The sequence below is a fragment of the Chiloscyllium punctatum genome, chromosome 49, assembly GCF_047496795.1.
Source record: "Chiloscyllium punctatum isolate Juve2018m chromosome 49, sChiPun1.3, whole genome shotgun sequence".
In the NCBI taxonomy this organism is placed as follows: Eukaryota; Metazoa; Chordata; class Chondrichthyes; order Orectolobiformes; family Hemiscylliidae; genus Chiloscyllium; species Chiloscyllium punctatum.
Genome location: NC_092787.1, coordinates 28,476,995 through 28,500,631, shown reverse-complemented (window position 1 = coordinate 28,500,631; position 23,637 = coordinate 28,476,995). Strand labels below are relative to the sequence as shown.

General features: G+C 51.2%; 2 protein-coding genes and 3 non-coding genes across 7 annotated transcripts; 1 reads left to right on the top strand and 4 right to left on the bottom strand.

Moving 5' to 3' along the window:
• Positions 1–111: 111 nt before the first annotated feature.
• On the top strand, positions 112–13,763 carry surf1 (SURF1 cytochrome c oxidase assembly factor). Of its 3 annotated transcripts, XM_072566061.1 has the most exons (9): positions 112–211; positions 5,052–5,127; positions 5,745–5,872; positions 6,152–6,234; positions 6,820–7,011; positions 9,729–9,801; positions 10,093–10,255; positions 12,019–12,100; positions 13,050–13,763. In XM_072566061.1, exons 1-9 carry the CDS (start codon positions 182–184, stop codon positions 13,114–13,116), a joined length of 894 nt encoding a protein of 297 aa, XP_072422162.1. In that variant the 5' UTR covers positions 112–181; the 3' UTR covers positions 13,117–13,763. The 3 variants fall into 3 exon arrangements, with proteins under 3 accessions (XP_072422162.1, XP_072422164.1, XP_072422165.1); XM_072566063.1 differs by lacking the exon at positions 5,745–5,872 and having other exon boundaries at positions 6,824–7,011; XM_072566064.1 differs by lacking the exons at positions 112–211; positions 5,052–5,127 and having other exon boundaries at positions 6,824–7,011.
• Positions 13,764–13,866: 103 nt separating this feature from the next.
• rpl7a (ribosomal protein L7a) lies at positions 13,867–18,728 on the bottom strand (the record flags this gene model as incomplete). The annotated part of the gene is made up of 7 exons (XM_072565607.1): positions 13,867–14,032; positions 14,386–14,455; positions 14,818–14,948; positions 16,948–17,027; positions 17,221–17,361; positions 17,707–17,856; positions 18,593–18,728. Coding segments are annotated over 7 exons (813 nt in total), but the record flags the coding sequence as incomplete, so codon positions are not given.
• Positions 14,537–14,609, bottom strand: LOC140469705 (small nucleolar RNA SNORD36). The gene has a single exon (XR_011956213.1). It is a non-coding gene; the product is annotated as a small nucleolar RNA SNORD36 (small nucleolar RNA).
• On the bottom strand, positions 16,505–16,583 carry LOC140469704 (small nucleolar RNA SNORD36). The gene has a single exon (XR_011956212.1). It is a non-coding gene; the product is annotated as a small nucleolar RNA SNORD36 (small nucleolar RNA).
• On the bottom strand, positions 17,434–17,505 carry LOC140469707 (small nucleolar RNA SNORD24). Its single transcript, XR_011956214.1, has one exon. It is a non-coding gene; the product is annotated as a small nucleolar RNA SNORD24 (small nucleolar RNA).
• Positions 18,729–23,637: the final 4,909 nt, after the last annotated feature.

The following is a 23,637-nucleotide window of genomic DNA, read 5'->3' as shown; positions in this document are numbered from 1 at the left end:
ATACACAGAGTGTAAATGAGAAAGGGAATGAGTTTGGAGAAGGGACTGGGAAAACGGAGGTGAGGGAGACCACGTGGCCCCGAGTCCCCGCCCCATGCACCAAAAGGCCCCGCCCCTTTAACATGGCGCCGTCCATCTGACTGAGCCGGAAGTGAGGCTGAGGTTCCGCTTCCGGGTGAAGATGCTGCGGGTTCTCCGGCGCGCGCCCCGGGTGAGAGTCCACGATTTCTACCCTCCCCCCCCCCCGCGCACACCCTCCCCCCCCCCCCCCCGCGCACACCCTCCCCCCCCCCCGCGCACAACCTCCCCCCCCCCCCCCGCGCACCCCCCCCCCCCCCCCCCGCGCACACCCTCCCCCCCCCCCGCGCACAACCTCCCCCCCCCCCCCCCCCCGCGCACACCCTCCCCCCCGCGCACACCCCCCCCCCCCGCGCACACCCTCCCCCCCCCCCCCGCGCACACCCCCCCCCCGCGCACACCCTCCCCCCCCCCCCCCGCGCACACCCCTCCCCCCCGCGCACACCCTCCCCCACCCCCCCCGCGCACACCCCTCCCCCCCCGCGCACACCCTCCCCCACCCCGCGCACACCCTCCCCCCCCCCCCCCCCCCCGCGCACACCCCTCCCCCCCGCGCACACCCTCCCCCCCCGCGCACACCCTCCCCCCCCCCGCGCACACCCTCCCCCCCCCCCCCCCGCGCACACCCTCCCCCACCCCCCCCGCGCACACCCCTCCCCCCCGCGCACACCCTCCCCCACCCCGCGCACACCCTCCCCCCCCCCCCCCCGCGCACACCCTCCCCCCCCCCCCCCCGCGCACACCCCCCCCCCCGCGCACACCCTCCCCCCCCGCGCACACCCTCCCCCCCCGCGCGCACACCCTCCCCCCCGCGCGCACACCCTCCCCCCCCCCCGCGCACACCCTCCCCCCCCCCGCGCACACCCTCCCCCCCCGCGCGCACACCCTCCCCCCCCGCGCGCACACCCTCCCCCCCGCCCCGCGCACACCCTCCCCCCCCCGCCCCGCGCACACCCTCCCCCCCCCGCCCCGCGCACACCCTCCCCCCCCCGCCCCGCGCACACCCTCCCCCCCCCGCCCCGCGCACACCCTCCCCCCCCCGCCCCGCGCACACCCTCCCCCCCCCCCCTGCACCACGCACACCCTCCCCCACCCGCCCCGCGCACACCCTCCCCCCCCCGCCCCGCGCACACCCTCCCCCACCCCGCGCACACCCTCCCCCCCCCCGCCCCGCGCACACCCTCCCCCCCCCCCGCCCCGCGCACACCCTCCCCCCCCCTCTGCACCGCGCACACCCTCCCCCCCCCTGCACCGCGCACACCCTCCCCCCCCCGCCCCGCGCACACCCTCCCCCCCCCCACTCCGCGCACACCCTCCCCCCGCCCCGCGCACACCCGCCCCGCCCTCCCCCCTCCCCACCCCCCCCCCTCCCCACCCCCCCCCCCTCCCCACCACCCCCCCCTCCCCACCCCCCCCACCCCCCTCCCCCCTCCCCGCCCCTCCCACCCCCCTCCCCCCTCCCCGCCCCTCCCACCCCCCTCCCCCCTCCCCTCCCACCCCCCTCCCCCCTCCCCCCTCCCCGCCCCTCCCACCCCCCTCCCCCCTCCCCGCCCCTCCCACCCCCCTCCCCCCTCCCCGCCCCTCCCACCCCCCTCCCCCCCCCCCTCCCCCCTCCCCGCCCCTCCCACCCCCCTCCCCGCCCCTCCCACCCCCCTCCCACCCCCCTCCCCGCCCCTCCCACCCCCCCTCCCCGCCCCTCCCACCCCCCCTCCCCGCCCCTCCCACCCCCCCTCCCCGCCCCTCCCACCCCCCCTCCCCGCCCCTCCCACCCCCCCCTCCCCGCCCGCCCCTCCCACCCCCCCCTCCCCGCCCGCCCCTCCCACCCCCCCCTCCCCGCCCGCCCCTCCCACCCCCCCCTCCCCGCCCGCCCCTCCCACCCCCCCTCCCCGCCCGCCCCTCCCACCCCCCCTCCCCGCCCGCCCCTCCCACCCCCCCCTCCCCGCCCGCCCCTCCCACCCGCCCCTCCCCACCCGCCCCTCCCACCCGCCCCTCCCCACCCGCCCCTCCCCACCCCTCCCAACCCCCCGCTCCCCACCCCCCCTCCCCGCCCCTCCCAACCCCCCCACTTCCCGCCCCTCCCAACCCCCCCCCCTCCCCGCCCCTCCCAACCCTCCCCGCCCCTCCCAACCCCCCCCCTCCCCGCCCCTCCCAACCCCCCCCCTCCCCGCCCCTCCCAACCCCCCCCCTCCCCGCCCCTCCCAACCCCCCCCCTCCCCGCCCCTCCCAACCCCCCCCCCTCCCCGCCCCTCCCAACCCCCCCCCTCCCCGCCCCTCCCAACCCCCCCCCTCCCCGCCCCTCCCAACCCCCCCCCCTCCCACCCCCCCCTCCCCGCCCCTCCCACCCCCCCCTCGCCCCGCCCCTCCCACCCCCCCTCGCCCCGCCCCTCCCACCCCCCCTCGCCCCGCCCCTCCCACCCCCCCTCGCCCCAACCCGCCACACACACACACACACCATTCTTCCTCACCATTCTATAGAATGATCACTGGACACAGTGTTGATTCTGTTTCCCTACCACAGATAACGAGAATCCAGAGAAAGTATATTCCTGTTAGAGTGAAAGGGAAGGCTGGCAGGTATAGGGAATGCTGGATGACTAAAGAAATTGAGGGTTTGGTTAAGAAAAAGAAGGAAGCATATGTCAGGTATAGACAGGATAGATCAAGAAAATCCTTAGAAGAGTATAAAGGAAGTAGGAGTATACTTAAAAGGGAAATCAGGAGGGCAAAAAGGGACATGAGATAGCTTTGGTAAATAGAATTAAGGAGAACCCAAAGGGTTTTTACAAATACATTAAGGACAAAAGGGCAACTAGGGAGAGAACAGGGCCTCTCAAAGATCAGCAAGGCGGCCTTTGTGTGGAGCCACAGAAAATGGGGGAGATACTAAACGAGTATTTTGCATCAGTATTTACTGTGGCAAAGGATATGGAAGATATAGACTGTAGGGAAATAAATGGTGACATCTCACAAAATGCGGAAGTGCTGGATGAGGAGGAAGTGCTGGATGTCTGGATAAATCCCCAGGACCTGATCAGGTGTACCCTAGAACTCTGTGGGAAGCTAGACAACTAATTACTGGGTCTTTTGCTGAGATATTTGTATCATTGATAGTCACAGGTGAGGTGCCGGAAGACTGGAGGTTGGCTAACGTGGTACCACCATTAAAGAAGGGTGGTAAAGACAAGCCAGGGAATTATAGACCAGTGAGCCTGACATCGGTGGTGGGCAAGTTGTTGGAGGGAATCCTGAGGGACAGGATGTACATGTATTTGGAAAGGCACGGACTGATTCGGGATAGTCAACATGGCTTTGTGCGTGGGAAATCATGTCTCTCAAACTTGATCGTGTTTTTTGAGGAAGTAACAAAGAGGATTGATGAGGGCAGAGCAGTAGATGTGATCTATATGGACTTCAGTACGGCGTTTGACAAGGTTCCCCATGGGAGACTGGTTAGCAAGGTTAGATCTCATGGAATACAGGGAGAACTAGCCATTTGGGTACAGAACTGGCTCAAAGGGAGAAGACAGAGGGTGGTGATGGAGGGTTGTTTTTCAGACTGGAGGCCTGTGACCAGTGAAGTGCCACAAGGATCAGTGCTGGGTCCTCTATTTTTTGTCGTTTACATAAATGATTTGGATGTGAGCATAAGAGGTACAGTTAGTAAGTTTGCAGATGACACCAAAATTGGAGGTGCAGTGGACAGCGAAGAGGGTTACCTCAGATTACAACAGGATCTGGACCAGATGGGCCAATGGGCTGAGAAGTGGCAGATGGAGTTTAATTGGTCAGAGTATTGAGTACAGGAGTTGGGAGGTCATGTTGCGGCTGTACAGGACGTTGGTTAAGCCACTGTTGGAATATTGTGTGCAATCCTGGTCTCCTTCCTATCGGAAAGATGTTGTGAAACTTGAAAGGGCTCAGAAAAGATTTACAAGGATGTTGCCAGGGTTGGAGGATTTGAGCTATAGGGAGAGGCTGAACAGGCTGGGGCTGTTGGAGGCTGAGGGGTGACCTTATAGAGGTTTACAAAATTATGAGGGGCATGGATAGGATAAATAGACAAAGTCTTTTCCCTGGGGTCGGGGAGTCCAGAACTAGAGGGCATAGGTTTAGGGTGAGAGGGGAAAGGTATAAAAGAGACCTCAGAGGCAACTTTTTCACGGAGGGTGGTATGTGTATGGAATGAGCTGCCAGAGGATGTGGTGGAGGCTGGTACAATTGCAACATTTAAGAGGCATTTGGATGGGTATATGAATAGGAAGGGTTTGGAGGGATATGGGCCGGGTGCTGGCAGGTGGGACTAGATTGGGTTGGGATATCTGGTCGGCATGGACAGGTTGGACCGAAGGGTCTGTTTCCATGCTGTACATCTCTATGACTCTGAGATGCTGCCAGACCTGCTGAGTTTCTCTAGCAATTTTTGCCCTTGTAAATGTTGCTTGATAGCACTGCTGTTTATCCCTTCCGTTGCTTTTATTAATTATCGAGCGTAGACTGATGGGGCTGTAGTTGGCCTGGTTGGATTTGTCCAGCTTTGTGTGTACAGAATATACCTGGGCAATTTACCACACTGTCGGGTAGGCACCAATGTTGTGACTGTGCTAGAACAGCTTGGCTCGAGGAGCGGCAAGTTCGGGAGCACGCGTCATCAGTACTATTGTCAGAATGTTGTCAGGGCCCATAGCCTTTGCAGCTTCCAGGACCTCCAGCCATTGATCCAAAAGCCAGTCAGTCTCTAATTTCTAGAATCTTGCAGAGATGAATATTTCGTTCTGTTCACATGTGTTTTGTAATGAGATAGTTCTCTCTAAAGGTCTGGCTTTATTTGAATGGGCTGAATGGTCTCTTGAGCTGATTCTATTAAGCTGTGAGTTCACATTGAAAGAGCGATATTGGCTGTTGGATCAGTGAGGCCTGTGGGAAGTATCAGGGGTTAAGCCTTTTATAATCTTTGCTTTCTGTTTCACTCTCAGCTCCTGAATGCTTGTTCAGCAGAAGTTATCACTGGGACTGAGCTGGTCTCGCCCCATGTCAGAGCAAAACTCGCAGGTAGGCAGCTGCGGCCACAGCTCGGAAACCCTGGCATTCCTATTCCAGCGTTAACATTGTGCAAAAAGTGCCAACAGAATTCACAGGAAGATTGATCAAACTGAATTTGCCATTAGAATCATAGAAATGTATAGCATGGAGAGAGCCCCTTTGGTCCAACCAGATATCCCAAACTAATCTTGTCCCAACAGGCAACGGAATTGGGGGAGTGCTTGAGAGGCTGGGATTGGAGGTGTACAGATATGGGGAGAGGTTTAGGGTCTGAGGAGATGACAGAGATCGGAAAGAGGTGTAGGAGGCCGGGGAAGGTGACAGAGATGGGGAGGGGTTGTAGGGAGGAGACAGATGGGGAGGGGGTGTAGGAGCTGGAGGTGTTGACCGAGATGGGGAGGGGATGTAGGGGCTGGAGGGAGGAGACAGATGAGGGGGTGTAGGGGCTGGAGAGGATGACAGAGATAGCGAGGGGGTGTAGGGACTGGAGGGGGTGACAGCGATGGTGAGGGGGTGTAGGGACTGGAGGGGGTGACAGAGATGGCGAGGGGGTGGGGGAGGTGACAGATGGGGAGGGGTCTTGGCCTCTGGTTCCTGTGGGGGTTAATGCTGTGTCTCTGCTGAAGGGATTACCAAGTGGCGAAGTGGGGTGAACATCTCCACGGCAACTGTTGCCTCAGGGAGTGACGATTGGCTCCTGAAGTGGGCCCTGCTCCTGATCCCAGTCAGCACCTTCAGCCTCGGCACCTGGCAGGTAACCACTGGGGGAGGGGCGAGGGGGGTACAGGTGAAAGGGGAGGGGTGTAACATGCAGTGGGGGGAAGAGGGGTACATTCAGGGTGATGGGGAGAGGGGTATGAGCGGGAGGGAGTATGAACAGGGGGAGTGGGTCCGTGTGGAAGGGGGAGCAGGCGGGGGATTGGGGTCCATGTGATGGGGGAGGGGATGGTGTTGTCTCCAGGTGGGGGCAGGTTTGTGACAGAGTTGGGGGCTGTGCTGTGGCTGCGCTCTGAGACTCTCACTTTCTGCCCAGGTGCAGCGGCGGAAATGGAAGCTGCAGCTTATCAAGGATCTCCAGGAACGCACCCGCTCGGAGCCCCTGCCGCTGCCCATGGAGTAAGTCACACTGAGCCCCTGGTTCTCCCCCCCCCCCCCCCCTCATCCCGGGGTAACTCACACTGAGCCCCCTACCCCCCCGCACCCTGGGGGTAAGTGTACCATGTGAACCCCCACAACCCGTTGCCGATGAAGAGTCGGTGGGACAGTGTTTTGAGTATATTCAGTGCCCCAGCTCAGTTCGGGGAGAGTATTCCACAATGTCCCCCAGCCCTTGTTTGAAATGGAAGCTCCCTCGCTTCCCTCCCCCCCCCCCTACCCATGCGGAGTAACATTCTCCCAGTATCAGCCATGGCAGTCAGACTCTTCACTGATTCTCTGAAGTCTCCCTGCACACAGGCCCACAGTGCTGGGCCTCAAGGCAACAACAGCCCTTACCTTTACACACACACGCGTGCAGTATCTCATTGAGTCATGGCCATCCTCACTGTTTCCAGTCAGGAGCTGTGAGAGAGCTGACAGTTTCTCTGGACAGTTGCAGCCCTGACCCCCTGCTCTTGACCTGTTGGGTGGGGGTGCAGAGTGGGTTGTTATCAGCTGTTTCACAGTCACACAAACTCTGAGCCTTGCCCCTCTCTATCCCAGCCAGCTGGAACTGAAGCAGCTTGAGTACCGGAGGGTGAGGGTCCGAGGGAGGTTCGACCACTCCAAGGAACTCTACATCATGCCCCGATCGAGGGTGGATCCAGACAAAGAGGCCCAAGAGGCTGGTCGCCTGATGTCCAGCACTGAGACTGGAGCCAACGTGATCACTCCATTCCACTGCACCGAGCTGGGGTACGGATTCAGTCAGCCGCCTGCGTTTGACCATGACCACCTCCGAACAGAACAAGTCTGTCATACCATTCCATGACAATGTTTGTATGGAAACTGAGTGTTTGCAGATACTGACCCCATAGCATCACCGCACTCTCCCCTCCAGCATGGTTCCCAATACCTACCAAAGCTCCCTCTACACTGTCCCCATCAAACACTCCCAGGATAGTGTCAGCACAAGGAAAGATATAGAGTGAAGCTACCTCTACACTGTCCCCCCATCAAACACTCCCAGGACAGGGACAGCACGGGGTTAGATACAGATTAAAGCTGCTTCTACATTGTCCCCCCATTAAACACTCCCAAGGACGGGTTATTCTTCTTGCACTATAACACCACATGCCTTTTTTTGAGCTGCAGCAGTTGCCCTATGGTATGATTAGTTTAACATCTTGCATTAAAGAAAGCCTAAGTTTATTTGCTGTTAAAACATAAATTAGAGGTAAATCCAAAAATATGCAAGTAAACAGAAATATTCCAATCCATTTGTCTGGCAGGAATTAACTGTGAACCTTTGGATGATTCCATCCTGGCTTACATTGCAAATGCAGCAACTATTTGGAGAAACTCAATTGTGCACCAAGCTAAAAGGCATCTGTCCACTGCGCTCTGACAGGAACGGTGTTGACTTGTTTTCAGCAATCCAAGAATTTTTACTTGCCCACACAGGGATGACTACTGGAAGTTCTCAGCTCTGTCTGGGCCAACCCCTCCCCTCTCACCTCCATCCAAGGCCCTAAAGGAACCTTCAAACTTTCCTGCAGATCCAAACACCTCATCTACTGAGTCAGTTACTCTTGATGTGGTGTATTGTACATTGGAGAGACAGGACGCCAACTCGCAGAATGTTTCCGGGAACATCTCTGGGACACTGTACAACCCCACCGCCCTATGGCCAAACATTTCAACTCCCCCCTCCACCAAATTCTAGACACCCGATGCCTATAAGAATAACGTCTCATCTTACACCTTGGGACCCTCCAACCACACAGGATCAATGTCAATTTCACCAGTTTCCTGATCTCCCCTACCCCCACCTCATCCGAGATCCAACCCTCCAACTCGTCACAGCCCTCTTGACCTGTCCATCCTCCTTCCCATCTATCCGTTCCACCTTCCACTCTGACCTATGACCTTCACCTCCACCTTCATTTACCTATCGTATTCCCAGCTACCTTTCTTCCGGCCCCCCCACCCTCACCCCCTCCAATTCCTGATGAAGAGCTTATGTTCCTCAGATGCTGGCCTGACTGGCTGTGCCTTTCCAGCACCACACTCTCTTTACAGCACACCTTAGCCCAGTGGAACCTGAACCACAGGCGAGGACAGTATCAGTTCTCTCAAACAGAATCCAAAGGTTGCCTTTCTGTCAATTTGGTAGCAGACTGGGATACAATGCACAGGTAGCCATAGTTCAAGTGTTGAATGGCATTACTCCTTTTGAAGTGTCTGAAGTTCCCTTGGCGCTGCTTAGGTGCAACATTCTGGGTTTCTTTTGAATTCAGTGTAATCCGCACAGGCACTGAAGATACATCTCAGCCAGCTCTGCACACCTCAGGAAGGATAGATTGGCCTTGGAGGGAGTACAACGTAGGTTTATAAGAATGATACCTGAACTTTGGTGTTGAGTTATGAGGAGAGATTAAACAAATCAGGCCTGTTTTCTCTCGAATTAAGCAGGTTAGGGGGTGACCTAAGTCTTCAAGGTATTTACAGACGTCAGGGTAGATGAAGAGAAACTGTTCCCAGTAGTTGAGGATTTTAGAACTAGGAGCAGAGTCTGTGAATTAGGGCCAGACAGTTCAGGACAGTCATAAAATCATCCAGCATGCAAACAGGCCCTTCGGTCCAACTAGGCCAGGCCGACCAGGTTTCCTAAACTGAAGTAGTCCATTTGCCTGTGCCTGGTCCATATCCCTCTGAACCTTTCCTATCCACATACCCTGGATAACTGTTCAAGCAGACAATGATTCAACACTGACCTCCCCTTAGAAATCATTTTGACACAGAGCTGGATAGAGGTTTGGAACTCACTTCCACAAATGGCAGTGGATGCTGGATCAGTTGTTAATTTTAAATCTGGGATAGATATATTTTTGTTCAGCAGAAGTACTAAGGGGTATGGGCCAGAGGCAGGAATATGGAGTTAGGCCACAGATCAGCCATGGTCTGTCTGAATGGTGAGATAGTCCTGAGAGATTGAATGGGCAGCCCCAGTTCCTGCTTTGTCATGACCCCAAACACATAAAGACGACATGAACAGATTTTAATTAGTAACAGGCAACGTGGTTATGGGGAGTGAGCAGGAAATTGGAGTTGAGGCCGAGATGAGATTATCCATAATCATATCAAATGGTGAAGCAAGCTGAAGGGGCTGAATGGTCTCCTGTTTCTATGTAACTTTTGGCTTGTATCTCTTTCTTTTTAAATGCCCATGTGGCTAAATTTTCAACACAGTCACAAGTAATTTGGGATTATAATCCATTTTCATGACACCTGGTAGTCCAGACATTGAAGGTGACATGCACCATGAGCTGATGGTGCTTTGGGACAAAACCGAGAGTAAACCTGGTGCTCAGTGATAACCCATTGGCTCCCTCACTGCACCCACTATCAGTGTGTTTACAACATTGCCCTCTGTGATCCCTGGATGAACTTCCCCCATTGATTTATTTCAGGGTGAAGATACTTGTGAACAGGGGCTTCGTTCCCAGAATGAGACTCAAACCAGAAACACGGGCGAAGGGACAGGTGAGCGGAGCTGGGGAAAGGAAGACGTGAAGGAGCAGACCGTGCTGTGGGGAGAGTGGGCAGTAGGATTGCTGATTCTGGATTAGTGGTTTTGCCCAAATCGACGTTTTGGGCAAAAGCTTCGAAGCTACTTGGATGCTGCCTGAACTGCTGTGCTCTTCCAGCACCACTAATCCAGAATCAAGTTTCCAGCATCTGCAGACATTGTTTTTACCCAGTAGGATTGCTGAACCTTGAGGCGGATTCTTCTCTGGTTGTTCACTGAGGAATCTGTCACACATTGTCTTCTAGATCACAGACGAGGTGGAGATCATTGGTGTCATTCGACTGACAGAACGTCGCAGACCATTCACCCCTCAGAATGATGTTGAGAGGAATTGCTGGTATTATCGTGATTTGGAGGCAATGGCACAGGCTATGGGCACAGAACCCATCTTCATTGATGCAGACTTCAGTAAGTCCTGATCAAAAAGGTGTTCAATCCACTCACCTCTGAATCCAGCAATCGTAGAATTGAGTGCTGTCGGAGTGGGCACTGTCAGAGCATCAGTGCCGAGGGAGCACTGCGCTGTTGGAGCATGCACTGTCAGTGCTGAGGGAGCGATGCGCTGTTGGAGCACTGCGCTGTTGGAGCATGCACTGTCAGTGCTGAGGGAGCGATGCGCTGTTGGAGCATGCACTGTCAGAGGGTCAGTGCTGAGGGAGCACTGCGCTATTGGACCATGCACTGTCAGTGCTGAGGGAGCATGCACTGTCAGTGCTGAGGGAGCACTGCGCTATTGGACCATGCACTGTCAGTGCTGAGGGAGCGATGCGCTGTTGGAGCATGCACTGTCAGTGCTGAGGGAGCGATGCGCTGTTGGAGCATGCACTGTCAGAGCTGAGGGAGCGATGCGCTGTTGGAGCATGCACTGTCAGAGGGTCAGTGCTGAGGGAGCACTGCGCTGTCGGAGGATCAGTGTGAGAAGCAATAATTTTTTTTACGGTGCATATCAAAGATCTGAAAGGCAATAATGAAATGTCATCACAACATTTGAACTTCTGCCAACATCTCAAATCAGGTGTGATCTGGTAAATTGTTATTTGTGGGTGGCTAGGTGTACTTTTGTTCATTTTGTGCTAGCTCAAAGCCAGCATAGAGGTATTTCTCAAGGCCCCTTACTCTCTGCACAGCTCTACGTTACTGAAACCCATGTTAACCCCGTCTGCTGGATGTGTGTCAGTGACCTGATTGTCCGTGTACAGCCTCTCACACACCAACTGGTCATGGTGCCCGTTAGGTGTAACCAAAGTGAACTCAGCTGTGTTACCCCTTAGCTCCTACATCCTCACACTAATTACTCCTGCACATGGAATTCTTTTCTTCCCCTTAAACACAGCTAAGCTGTTCATGCTAGCCACCCACTGTAATTGTACGTCTCCCATCTGTAGAATCCCTACAGTGTGGAAACAGACCCTTCGGCCCAGCAAGTCCACACCTACCCAGACCATTCTCCTATTACTCTACATTTACCCCAGACTAATGCACCTAACCTACATATCAGAAATTTAGCATAGCCAATTCACCTAACCTGCCCAGGAAACCCACGCTGACAGAGGGAGAATGTTCAAACTCCACACAGTCACCCAAGGCTGGAATCTAGGCTGGGTCCCTGGCACTGAGACAGCAGTGAGCCACCATCCTCTGCACGCTCCCGGAATTAAATTTTTCCTAAACTTTTTACTGTGTTTATTCTCTCTTGTACCTGTAGTTGTCAGTTGTAGTGTCTCCCAAAATTGTATCAAATCTACATCATGTTTAACCTTATACAGGTCACCCTTCACCTGTCCATAATTATAATCTCATGTTTCTGAATATTTGCAGTTTTACCCTGATATCTACACACCTTACTCAAGTGTGATCTATCCATAGGCTTTTACAAGCTTAACTTCCCTGCTTTTAATTCTATCTGCTAGAAATTAACCAAATTTTATATTTTTCAAACTATGGCCTTTACTTTACCTGTCACACCTTTTAGACCTCCCTCATTGCATAAAGCTATACTTCCTCTTATTACGATTCAAGTTCACTGAGATGTACAATGGGAAATGGACAGTTCATGGGATTCTAATGCTTTTACACACCCATAAGCTATGACCCTGAGGTGCTGTTCATGGCGTAGTTTTGACCTTGCCAGCTATCTGGAAGTTTGAGCTGATTGTTGCCATTTCTTACAGGTAGTACAGTTCCTGGAGGTCCGGTTGGTGGGCAGACCAGAGTAACTCTGAGGAATGAGCACCTGCAGTACATCCTAACCTGGTAAGATCACTGGCCAACTGTCTGATATGAAATAGCAGAGCTAGATCATTGTAAGGTGGTCTGGAGTGGTGCTGGAAACACACAGCAGGTCAGCCAGCATCAACATTTCGGGCAAAAGCCCTTCATCAGGAACCATTTCTGATGAGGGCTTTTGCCCAAAAACGTCAATTTTCCTGCTCCTCGGATGCTGGTTGACCTGTGTGTTTCCAGCACCACTCTAATCTCCATCATTGTAAGATGGTGACTACCTGCTCCACAATACCCAAACTCTCCAATATTTCCAAAAATCTACCTACCTCTTAAATACACTGAGCAATCTAGCCTCCACAACTCTGGGGTACAGAATATTAGACATTCGTTACCTTCCAAGAAATTCCTTGGTGTCTCATCTACAGAAAACCTGTCTGTCTCCAGTTCAAGACTCACTACTAGAAATATTATGTTAAGCTTCTTCAGAATCTTAAATCTTTCACCCCTCCATTATGATTCTGCATGAATAAAAGTTAAGCATTTAATCATTTCATCCCAGGAATCAGCTGAATGAATCTAAAACCACCTCCAGTCCATTCTTAACATGCTGTATAGTTGTAACAAAGCTTTCCTGTTTTTCCCAACTCCTGTCAAAGTGAAAGCCAAAATAAATTCCACTGGCCTTGATTACTTGCTGTAGCTCTATGCTGTTTCTCTCAACACCCTGATCCCTTGGAGTTGTACTCTGGGAAGAATCAACACGAAGTGCATTTTCCTTCATTATTATCTGCCAAGTTGTGCCTGGCTCTTTAATAGCAGAAGTGTTTATTATATACACAATGGAAACATGTCAGATCTATCACACTTTTTCAGTTTCAATTTTTTCTGCCTTCCCTACCAGCCCCCATCCAGTCCTCTTTGAAGGTTAAAACCCCTCACTTAGGTATGTGTTTTACAGTTTGTATTTTTATTTTATTAGGTATGGGCTGTGTGCTGCAACCTCCTATATGTGGTTCCAGAAGTTTGTACGGAAAGCAGCTGTCTGATCTTCCTTGGAAATCTTAGCACTGTTTATGATGTTATAAAGGCATAATTTTTAAAAAACCGTCTCCAAGTCAGTTTATTACAGAGAGCACAGCACAAACTAGTCTACACCAGTACTTATGTTCTTGATGAGTCACTCACTGGAAAAGAGCTCCACAATTTCCCATCCTCAAATGATGAAAGACCCCTGTACATTAATGCTGTAAATGCTTCAGCTTTATGTTTTGTAATGGTCCCAGCAACATAGTCTTCAACATCTGACTCACTCCATGTGATATTAAAATGGATGGGAGGTCTGGATACAGTAAGGGCTGTGGGGCCTTGAAAACATTGCAAGAACAGTACTGAAGACTTGTACTCTAGAACTTGTCACAACCCTAACCTAGCTGTGACAATAGTTAAGATACTTGACAATGTGGAAAATTGCCCAGGTATGTCCCCTATAAAAAGAAATTGAACCTGTCCAGTTCCTTTGCTAGTCTACTCTCACTCATTCCAGTGCTGTCAAACAGCACCTGCTTAGCAATAACCTACACAGTGACACCCAGTTTGGCTTCCCCCAGGGCAACTTAGCTCCTGACTTCATCACAGACTTGGACAAAAGAGGAGAGTGACAGCCCTTGGCATCAAGGAGCCTTAGCAAAACTGGAATCAATGGGTATCTGGGATATAATTCCACTGGGTGGAGTCAGTCACCCCCCACTCCAGGACATTTATATTCCTACCACTGTGTAAAAAGATTAATCAGGCAGTTTTTTTAAATAATCAGTTTTACTGTTCCTTATATACACAACGAGCTGATAGCCCTTGGAGTTAGCCCAGTTTGGTTGCCAGTTCTTTAGCCTTGGCCTTCTCCAGCTTCGCAATCCGAGCCACAGATTTGGGGCCCAGAATGCCACCGCCCCAGTGACGCCGGATCTGAAAAAGAAAGGAACATGTCTGATCAACAAACCCTGCAGTGCCTCTATAATCAGACAGTTCCTTCACAGTGAGCTGACAACTCTCTCCCACCTCACCTGCAGAAAAGAGATCTCTTAATGACCCCATCCTCTGGGTTCAGGGAGACTGACACCCTCTCCTCACACTGGAGTGGTAACGTGTTTATAGGGTAGAGAGGGAATCTCTCACCAAAGACCCAAATCAGTATGCACATTTGGAACATCTCCCTCCCAGTCTGTTACAAACACCATTTCACCCAACCCCACCTTAAAATTTCAGACTAACGTTTCGTCTTGCTTTGACAAATGGGACTACAGCTTCAAGGATCATACCTCATCAAACCGCTCGTTGTAGTTTGTCCGCACAGCCTCGATCAGTTTGGCCATTGCTCCCTTATCCTCACTGCAAAAAAAAAATACCCAAAAAAACAGATTACTCGCTGCACTGACAAGACATGTCAGGAACTGGTTATCAGGTGAACCAACTGCTCAGGGTTAAAAAGCTCAAAATACCACATGATCATTCAGGTGAAGAAATTCATTTGACATCATCGCAGATTTAGTTCAATTCAATGGAAATTCCCAGAGCTGCTGAGTGTAACAAAGATTGAGCAGCCATAACCCCAGTATTACCACCCAGATGCTGAATTATCACCAGTTGGACACATGCACCAACTTCCCCTTGCCACCACAGCAGCCTGGACAAAGGGCAGCTTTATTTGGCTGGATTCTCCCCTCCCCACAGACTGCAAACAGGATACTCACGGATTGATCTGAGCCAGGGCAAGACAGGTGGCAGTTTTTCGATGCACGAGACGCCCAAGTCTGGCTTTGCCTTTGACAATGCAGTAAGGAACCCCCATCTTCCGGCAGAGAGCAGGCAGGAACACAACCAGCTGAGGGACAGGGATGTGACAAACAGGAAGTCAGTGAAAAGTGCACTTTTATAGCAGCATCAGCCTACCATATAGAAGTGCTTCACACCAGAAACTGAGCCACTAACATTTAGGACAGATTACCAAGGAGAGGAATGAAACATTCTTAAAGGAAGGTAATATAAGATAGGAGGTGATGGTTTTAGACTGGAACCTTGGTCTGAGCAGTTGAGGACAAGTATTCAAAAGGCATTTGATCAACAGTGCAAGACAGACTGGCAACTATCTTAGAGTTTCAGGAACATCGGGTGAGGGACAAATAATAAATGGCAAACAGCTTTTTCTTAGACTGCAGTACAGTCGCCAGTAGAGTTCTAGGTCTGTTAGCACCTCAGTTATCACGTTAATGACTGTGACCCTGCTGTACAGAGTTCCAAAATCTGTAAGATGGAATAAAACTTAGAAGCATTGTCAACTATGTAGATGACAATACTGACAGTATGGATGAGAGTGAGTGACCAAATGGCTAATGAAATTTACAACAAAGTATTAAGTGATTTGTTTGGTAGGAAGAATAGAGGTATAAAGGAGTACATTTGTAAGGAGGTGCAGAGGAGGATCTGAATATATATGTGCATTACTCATTACAGATGTCAGTGGTTTATAAATCCTCTGCATCACAGGTTTTATTAATACAGAGCACAAGGTTCCATTCAGACTATATAAAGTATTGGTTCAGTATCAGCTGGAGTATGCATCCAGTTCTGGGCAGCTCACTTTAGGAGAGGTTGAGACATTGGAGAAGATGCAGAAAAGCTTCAAGAATGGTTCCAAGAATGAGTGAGTAACTGGAGGTAGAAATCAGGGAGGACTGGAAGGAGATGGAGAGTTCTCACCTAGGGAGAATATTTTTAAGGTGAAAACAAAGATTTAAAAAACGAGGAGCAACTATTTTTTTAAAAACAGAGTGTTTTGTGTGTAGAATGATTATCGGAGGAAGTGGTGAATGCAGGTAGTTACAACATTTAAAAGACTTCTGGACAAGTACATGAATAGGAAATGGTTGGAGGGATATGGGTCTAAAGTAGGCAAATGGGACTAGATTGGTTTATGAAACTTGGGGGTCAGCATGAACACATTGGACCAAGAGCCTGTCTCCATCCTGCTCGACTACGATTCTATAAAACACAAGGGGTATAGACAGGATAGGTGGAAATTGTTACAATCACAGGACCAAGAATCAGGATGGAATGCACTTAAGGAACAAAAGCAGCAATGGAACAAGAAACATGCATTCAATCAGGAAAAATTGGAAAATCACCCAAAAAACAAAAAAGATTTGTAGGGAAAAGGCAGGGAGTAGGGCAAGTGATTTGCTCCTTCACAGGAGCTGCCCAAACTGCCTTCTGTGTTGTAACCATTAAGTGCAAATTGGAACAGGGGAATGTCACATTAACCAGAAGTCACATGTAAACATACCCTGGTAATTGGGGCAGGGTGGGGGACGACTGGAGGGGTTTAAGTTCCAAACCACAATATGATCTTGAACCACATCCTACCTAGCAGTGGCAGTGAATGTTGCTCAGGGTTAAAAAGCTCGTTTATTTGCTCTACATGTTGAGCTTCAGGTGAAGAAATTCAAGAACATCATTGCAACATCATCCAGGCCAGGGGAGAAAAATAAAGTCAGATTGGAGAACAAGGGAATAAACAAGACCTTGGATCAAGTGGTCAAAGCAGACTTTAAGCTTGGTCCACAAGGTCCATTCTTTGCATCAGTTCATAAAAGGTGAGAACTAGGATCTTCCTGTGCTGGAGGACAGGACAAGGTGGACAGTCAATGACTCAAGGACATCTGCCCGTGGGATAAGTGGCTTTCCCCTTAAATATTTAGAGAGAGCACAAAAGCCCTTGCTGGAGAGATGACCTCAGCTCTTACTCGACAAGTCCTCTGGAGTGTTGCAGGTTCGGCTCAGGGTTTGGAATGGTTCACTCGTGCTGGGTACATTTGCATTCTTACCTCAATGGGATCGACATCATGTGCGACAATCACCAGCTGAGCTTTCTTACTCTCCACCAGAGAGGTGACAGTGTTCACACCTGCCAGCAGAAGAGGGACAGAATCAGTGATGCAACCAGCTGGCCAGCCTCTGGAGCAAAGTCAGCCTGAATCAGCAGGTTCCTGTCCCCTTGAATCCAGAGGCAGAGCACAGGGTAGTCAGTTCACAAACAACAAAACTGCTCTTCGGCAGACCACTTATCCTCAAGCTAACTGAATCTGAAATGCACTCACCTGCTCGGAGAACTGCTGGCCTCTTTGTTGGAGTGTCAGCCTTCCCAGCTGCCTTGTGCTGGGCTCTGGCCAACAGCCGCTGCTTCTTCTCCACCTTGGTCTCAGGCCGGTATTTATGGGCCAGCTTGAAGAGCTGGGTGGCTGTAAAGACAACAGCAGTGTTACTTTGGACTGCAACTCAAAAGTACATGTCCTAGCATCAGGAATCTGGAGTGCATCAGCGATCTTGGTGGACATGTCATCAGTTATTGTCAGATAGCAAATATTCTGTTCACATCATATGCAATCTCCAGAATCCCAAGCTCCTTCCCTCCCTAACCCATAAATGCCTCATGCAGCTCCATGCCAGGCAGGATAAACAGGGCTCTAATCACCACATCCCAGAGTGAATCCAAGCTCACTGCACTTGGCTGGATCCAGACCAACCAGGATGATCTTCAACAATGCCCCCCAAATCCCATTCGCAGGTCCCTGTCTGAGACGCACCAGTCTGCCTGTCGAGGGCTTGAGTGAACTGATTAATTGCTGGAGGCACCTTCAGGCGTTTGTACAGAATGGCCCTTTGACGTTGAAGTCGCACATACCGAGGCCATTTCACAAACCGAGTCAGGTCCCTCTTCGGTTGGATATCCTGACCTACAGGAAAAAAGATAAATGCACTTTGAGGAGATGCCACACTTTAGCAAGATCCCAGAGTATTTCACACACATTATGGGACATTTTGAATTCCCTGTAATATTTGCTGTCAAGCCCAATGCTTGTCAACTGAACAAACTACTGGGCAGTCCAGCAATTTTGGGTTTGACCCATAACATTGGGCTACACAGTGGTTAGCAATGCTGCCTCAGTGCCAGAGGCCAGGGTTCAATTCCTGCCTCAGGCAACTGTGTGTGGAGTTTGCACATTCTCCCTGTGTCTGCGTGGGTTTCCTCCGGTTTCTTCCCACAGTCCAAAAATGTGCAGGTCAGGTGAATTGGCCATGCTAAAGTTGCTCATAGTGTTAGGTGAACAGGTATACGTAGGGGTATGGGTCTGGGTGGGTTGCTCTTCGGAGGGTCGGTGTGGATTTGTTGGGCCGAAGGGCCTGTTTCCACATTAAGTAATCTAAAACATCTGTAGTCTTACTGCTGTTAGCTTACATCAGTGCCCCTTTACAAAAGCTTAAGACTATGAACAAAATGGGAAAAAGTCAATCTCCAAGTTACAGCAACACCACAATGATTATTAAACAAAGCTCAAGTCTGACCACAGGAAGGGCCACTTCACAGGACAAACCCAAACCAGCAGTGACCTCACCATGAACAAGCTGATGCAACTTCTACTCACACTTTCACTGGAAGATGAAGATGCGCAAATCAATCCCTGAACTCACCAATTCCAAAATTTTTGGGTCTCTTCTCAAACAGAGGGTTCACGACCTTTTTAACCTCATGTTTCCTAACAACGGAAGGGGGTGGGGCCACCTTCTTCCCCTTGGCTTTCTTTCCTTTCGGCTGAAATAGCAGAAATCACAGGTTAACAAGGTCACAGCACAGGTCCACCAGGAGCCCAGGCTTCACCCCACCCTAGACCAGGGCAGATTCTTTCATTTACAGGAGCCAAGTTATGAATTAACCTCTTTACTGTATCTCTGGAGCCACACACCAAACCAGGTAACCATGAGTTAATTCACACGGACCAGCTGGATTCAAAACAGTTTGTACTCTACTGTTAGAATACTGAATGGGCTCAAAACTGTTAACAATTACCCATACTTGTGTTTTTGCCACTGTTTACCTATTATTTAACTCTGACCTGTCTGTATTGCTCACAAAACAAAGCTTTCCACTGTGCCTCAGTACACATGACAAATTCAATTCAATTACAATTAGTGAGATTAGCTTTCAAATCTAGATTTTATTAATTTAAATTGCAGCAAGTGGAGAAGTGGAATTTAAATTCCTGTCAATTAGCCTGGACACCACCTGACTATCAATTCCCCACCAGAAAAAAAAAACTGGAATGGGCCCCTTTAGCTCACTTCACTATTAAATGAGATCTTGGCTGGTGTTTGCACACTACCTTTTGGAGATCTTTAATATCCAGGAACCCAGTGATTTCTGAACTTAATGACTGCCCAGTGAGGTACAGGATTCCCAATTTCACTCAGTCCTAAACAAAGTCTGTACCACATTCCGAGACTACAGCCCATGACCTAGATCTCCTGCCCAGTTCGGGGGAACTGCTGCTCCTACATTTATCAGGTTGAGTCTTGTTAAGAATTTGGAGTCCGACCGCAGACACAACCAAGTCAGGTCACTGCTGAAAAGGACTGCATTTCTGTAGCGCAATGGATATCGATAGGATGCAAGGACAGAATTGAGTGTTTACAGAGACCCCGGCTGGCCATTCGACCCTAACCCTCCATTTCCAGGTGCCAGCCCACCCGAGGACATTCGGCCCCAGAAGTAAACCCCGCCCAATCCCTGCTATCCCCACAAACTCCCCGCTGCACCAAAACTCCCAAATTAAACAAACAACCACCGCCGCCTCGGCTCCAGGGCACCACACGCACAGGCGCCAAACAAATGCAGGAGGTTGCTGGCTCAATCCTCCCCCTCTTTCAGGATGGGAAGCTTCATATCGGGGCCTTCCCTTTCCCTCAACCCCGCTGCCCCAGTGAAGGAGCACAGCCTCCGCCCCGCGATACAGATGAATCCGGGGACCATCAACTCCCGCATCCTCGCTCCCAGCGCCGTCACGGTTAGAAATGGAAGCGCGCCGGGGTGGAAGAGTAACAGAGGATGGCGGTGTGGGCAGCACGGAGCTGGTGTGGCGGACAGGGAGGCGGATGGCAGTGGATTACGGCTCGGGGCCTGAAGCGGACAACACCAAAAAGAGAACTCACCATGGCGGAAAAAGAGCGCAGGGGCTGCCGGGAATCGCCTTTAACCTCGCCAACTCCCGCGTGACGTCAGCCAAGCGCCGCGAGATCTCCGCTTAAAGGGGCAGGCCATCCCAGATTCTCCCTTTGGGAGACAGTAAGGGGCTGACATGGTCACAGGTCACCAGGATATAGTCTAATAGGTTTATTTTAAATCACAACCTTTCTGAGTGCTGCCCCTTCAACAAGGAGAAAGTGAGGGCTGCAGATGCTGGAGGTCAGAGTTGAGAGTGTGGTGCTGGTAAAGCACAGCAGGTCAGGCAGCATCTGAGGAGCAGGAGAGTTGATGTTTCAGACATAAGCCCTTCATCAGGAATGAGGATGTGGGCCAGGGCCACCGCCAACCCATTACCACCTGACACCTGGAGAAAAATGCCTCATATTTCCGCCTTGGGAGCTTGCAACCACACTGGATTAATGTGGATTTGAACAGCTTCCGCGTTTGCCCTCCCTCCCACATTATCTCAGTCCCAAGCCTCCATCACTGCCCCCTCTGACCTATCACATTTTCCATCACCTTCATCCACCTATCGCTTTCTCAGCTACCTTCCTCCCCACCACCCCCCCCCCCCCCCTCCTCCCCACCCCCATTTCTCAGTCCCCGGCCCACGAGCCACATTCTTAATGAAGGGCTTATGCCCAAAACGTTGAATCTCCTGCTCCTCAGATGCTGCCTGACATGCTGTGCTTTTCCAGCGCCACACTCTTGACTCTGTCCCTTCGACAAACGAAGTCACTTTGGCTAGACCTTCTTCGTGTGACTGATACTGTACCTTTTATGTTATTTCCAGCCATTTGGTTTGTTTCTAGGACCACCCTAAATTTGTTTTTTTTGTAACTATTAATCGAATTAAAGGTCATCTCTTTATTTGCTAATCAGCTGTTGATACTTGACTCACACTGTCTGATGCTTTTGATCTCCTGCAAAAACTTGTTATTTCAGCCTGTCAACACTCCACTCACTGTTTGTATTAATCTTTTAATACTCTTAATTACCGAGTATTACCTTGCAATATAAATTACAATACCTCTGTTGTGGTTCTGTTCGCTGAGCTGGGAATTTGTGTTGCAGACGTTTCGTCCCCTGTCTAGGTGACATCCTCAGTGCTTGGGAGCCTGTCCGCTGTAATGGCCGAACTGACAACCGGAAGCGGCAGAGACAAACCACTGTAAATGCCGGAGAAAACAGCACAGAAGCGCTTCACAGGAGGCTCCCAAGCACTGAGGATGTCACCTAGACAGGGGACGAAACGTTTGCAAGACAAATTCCCAGCTTGGCGAACAGAACCACAACAACGAGCACCAGAGCTACAAATCTTCTCCCAAACTTTGCAATACCTCTGCATATAAATTCTGTGTATGTGCACTTCCCTCCATTTCACCTGACAAAGGAGCAGTGCTCCAAAAGCTTTTAATTTCTAATAAAACTGTTGGACTATAACCTGGTGCCATGTGATTCCTGATCCCTCATCCCTGGACAGGAGCATGCAGCAACCTTTTGATTATTTCAAAAATATACTTTATTCATAAAAATAACCTTATACACAGTCACTTAAGCAGTTCAGTTCTGCACAGTAGCATATGAAGAAATATCAGACTTTGACTCTACTCCATAAACAAACCCAAGGCATTTATTTCTTATACAAAACTACGCTTACCTAGATTTGAGGCACCAGGAGGGTCCGATAACTGAACAAACCCCCCAGTTAACTTTGGCTGAAAGAACTTAGGTTATGGTCTTTCCCCATTACACCTTAGTGGCAGCTGCTCCAAGTTTCAGACTATCCCTCTGCACGTAGTCCTGGACCTTAGAATGCATCTGTCAGCAACACTCAGTCAAGTTCAACTACTTGCCCTGGAAGACCAACAGGTTTTGGGCAGACCAAAGAGCGCCTTTCACCAAGTTGATGGTCCTCCAGATGCAGTCAATGTTTGTCTCGATGTGAGTCTCATGGAGCAGTCTGTACAGCACAGAGTCCTACATCACGGAGCTGTTTGGGATGAACCTCAACAAAAACCATTGCATCTTCTTCCAGATTTCATTTGCAAAGGCACATACCAGCAGGAGATGGTGAGAGTCTCTATCCACTGCAGTTGCTTCGCGGGCACACAGAGTCTGGATGTGCATGAAGGATCTTACAGGCAGTACCCTTCTCACCACCAGCCAAGTGATGTCTTGGTGCTTGTTGGAAAGTTCTGGTGATGAGGCATTCAGCCAAATTACTTGAACCATGCGACCCTCTCTGTTCCTGAAGGGTCTTGGGATACCACATGCTGAACACTTCCTGATGGATTGTGGTCAAAGGTGTTTTTCTTTGTAAATTTCTCCCTGAAGCACGGTGATATGGAATGGTCCAACTCCTTGGGGTGTTCTGTGGCACCAAGGACAGGCCTTTGCAACACCAGGGACAGGTAGAACCTTAGTACATAGTGACACTTCATGTTTGTGTACCAAGGGTCCATGCACACACAAAGATGGTCATCAGGATGAAGGCGATGTTGGGTACGTTGCTCCCCACTTAGCCTGAGTTTTGTAAACAGTGTCCCTGCAGACACGGTCCATCTTCAACCACCAAATGAAGTGGAAATGGAAGACAAATTGGGTGACTGCAGGGAATGGGCCAGTTCTGCACCACAGACAACAACAGAGTTCCTCACCCCTGATGACCAGCTTTTTACCTGGAATGGGAGAAGGAGCGGTGTTCTACCTCAGCTTAGTGATGTGCTCCTCCCAAGATTTTGCACATGAACCAGGCAGAAGCCCCTCCAAACCATAGTCCCAGCACTTTTAGGTGATCCACCCTGACAGTGAAGAGGATAATGGATCGGTCAGCCTAATTCCCAAAGAATATGGCCTTGCTTTTGCCTTGATTTACCTTGACTCCTGAGGCCAGTGTGAACTGGTGACAGATGCTCATGAATCTGTGCATTCTCAGCGACTCTGAGCAGAAAACAGCAACATCATCCATATACTGGGAGGCTTTAACCTGCAGGTCTCTGCTGCCTGGAATAGCCCTCCTTCTCGTCTCACATCCTTCCTGATGGATTCAGAAAAGATCTCTATACAACATATAAACAAGGCGGGAGAGAGGGCAGCCCTGCCTGACTCTGGATCTGATCGGGAAGCTTTCAAATTCGCACCCAATGTTGGTGTAAAGCAGTTTGATCCAACTGTGGATTCCGTCCGCAAAGCCCATTTTGGAGAGTACGTCCCACATGTAGGTGTACGATATCCTGTCAAAGGCCTTCTCCTGGTTCAGGCTAATGAGGCAGGTATCCACCCCCCTATCCAGCACATAGGTGATCATATCCCTGAGAAGCGCGAGGCTCTCAAAGATGGTACTGCCCGGTACAGCACAGGTTTAGTCGGGGTGGATCACCAATCCCAGAACAGAACTGACCTGGTTGGCGATCACCTTAAACAGGGTTTTGTAGTGTATATTTTGGAGTGAAATTGTGCACCAACTTGTAATTTCCCTCCTTTCCCACTTTTG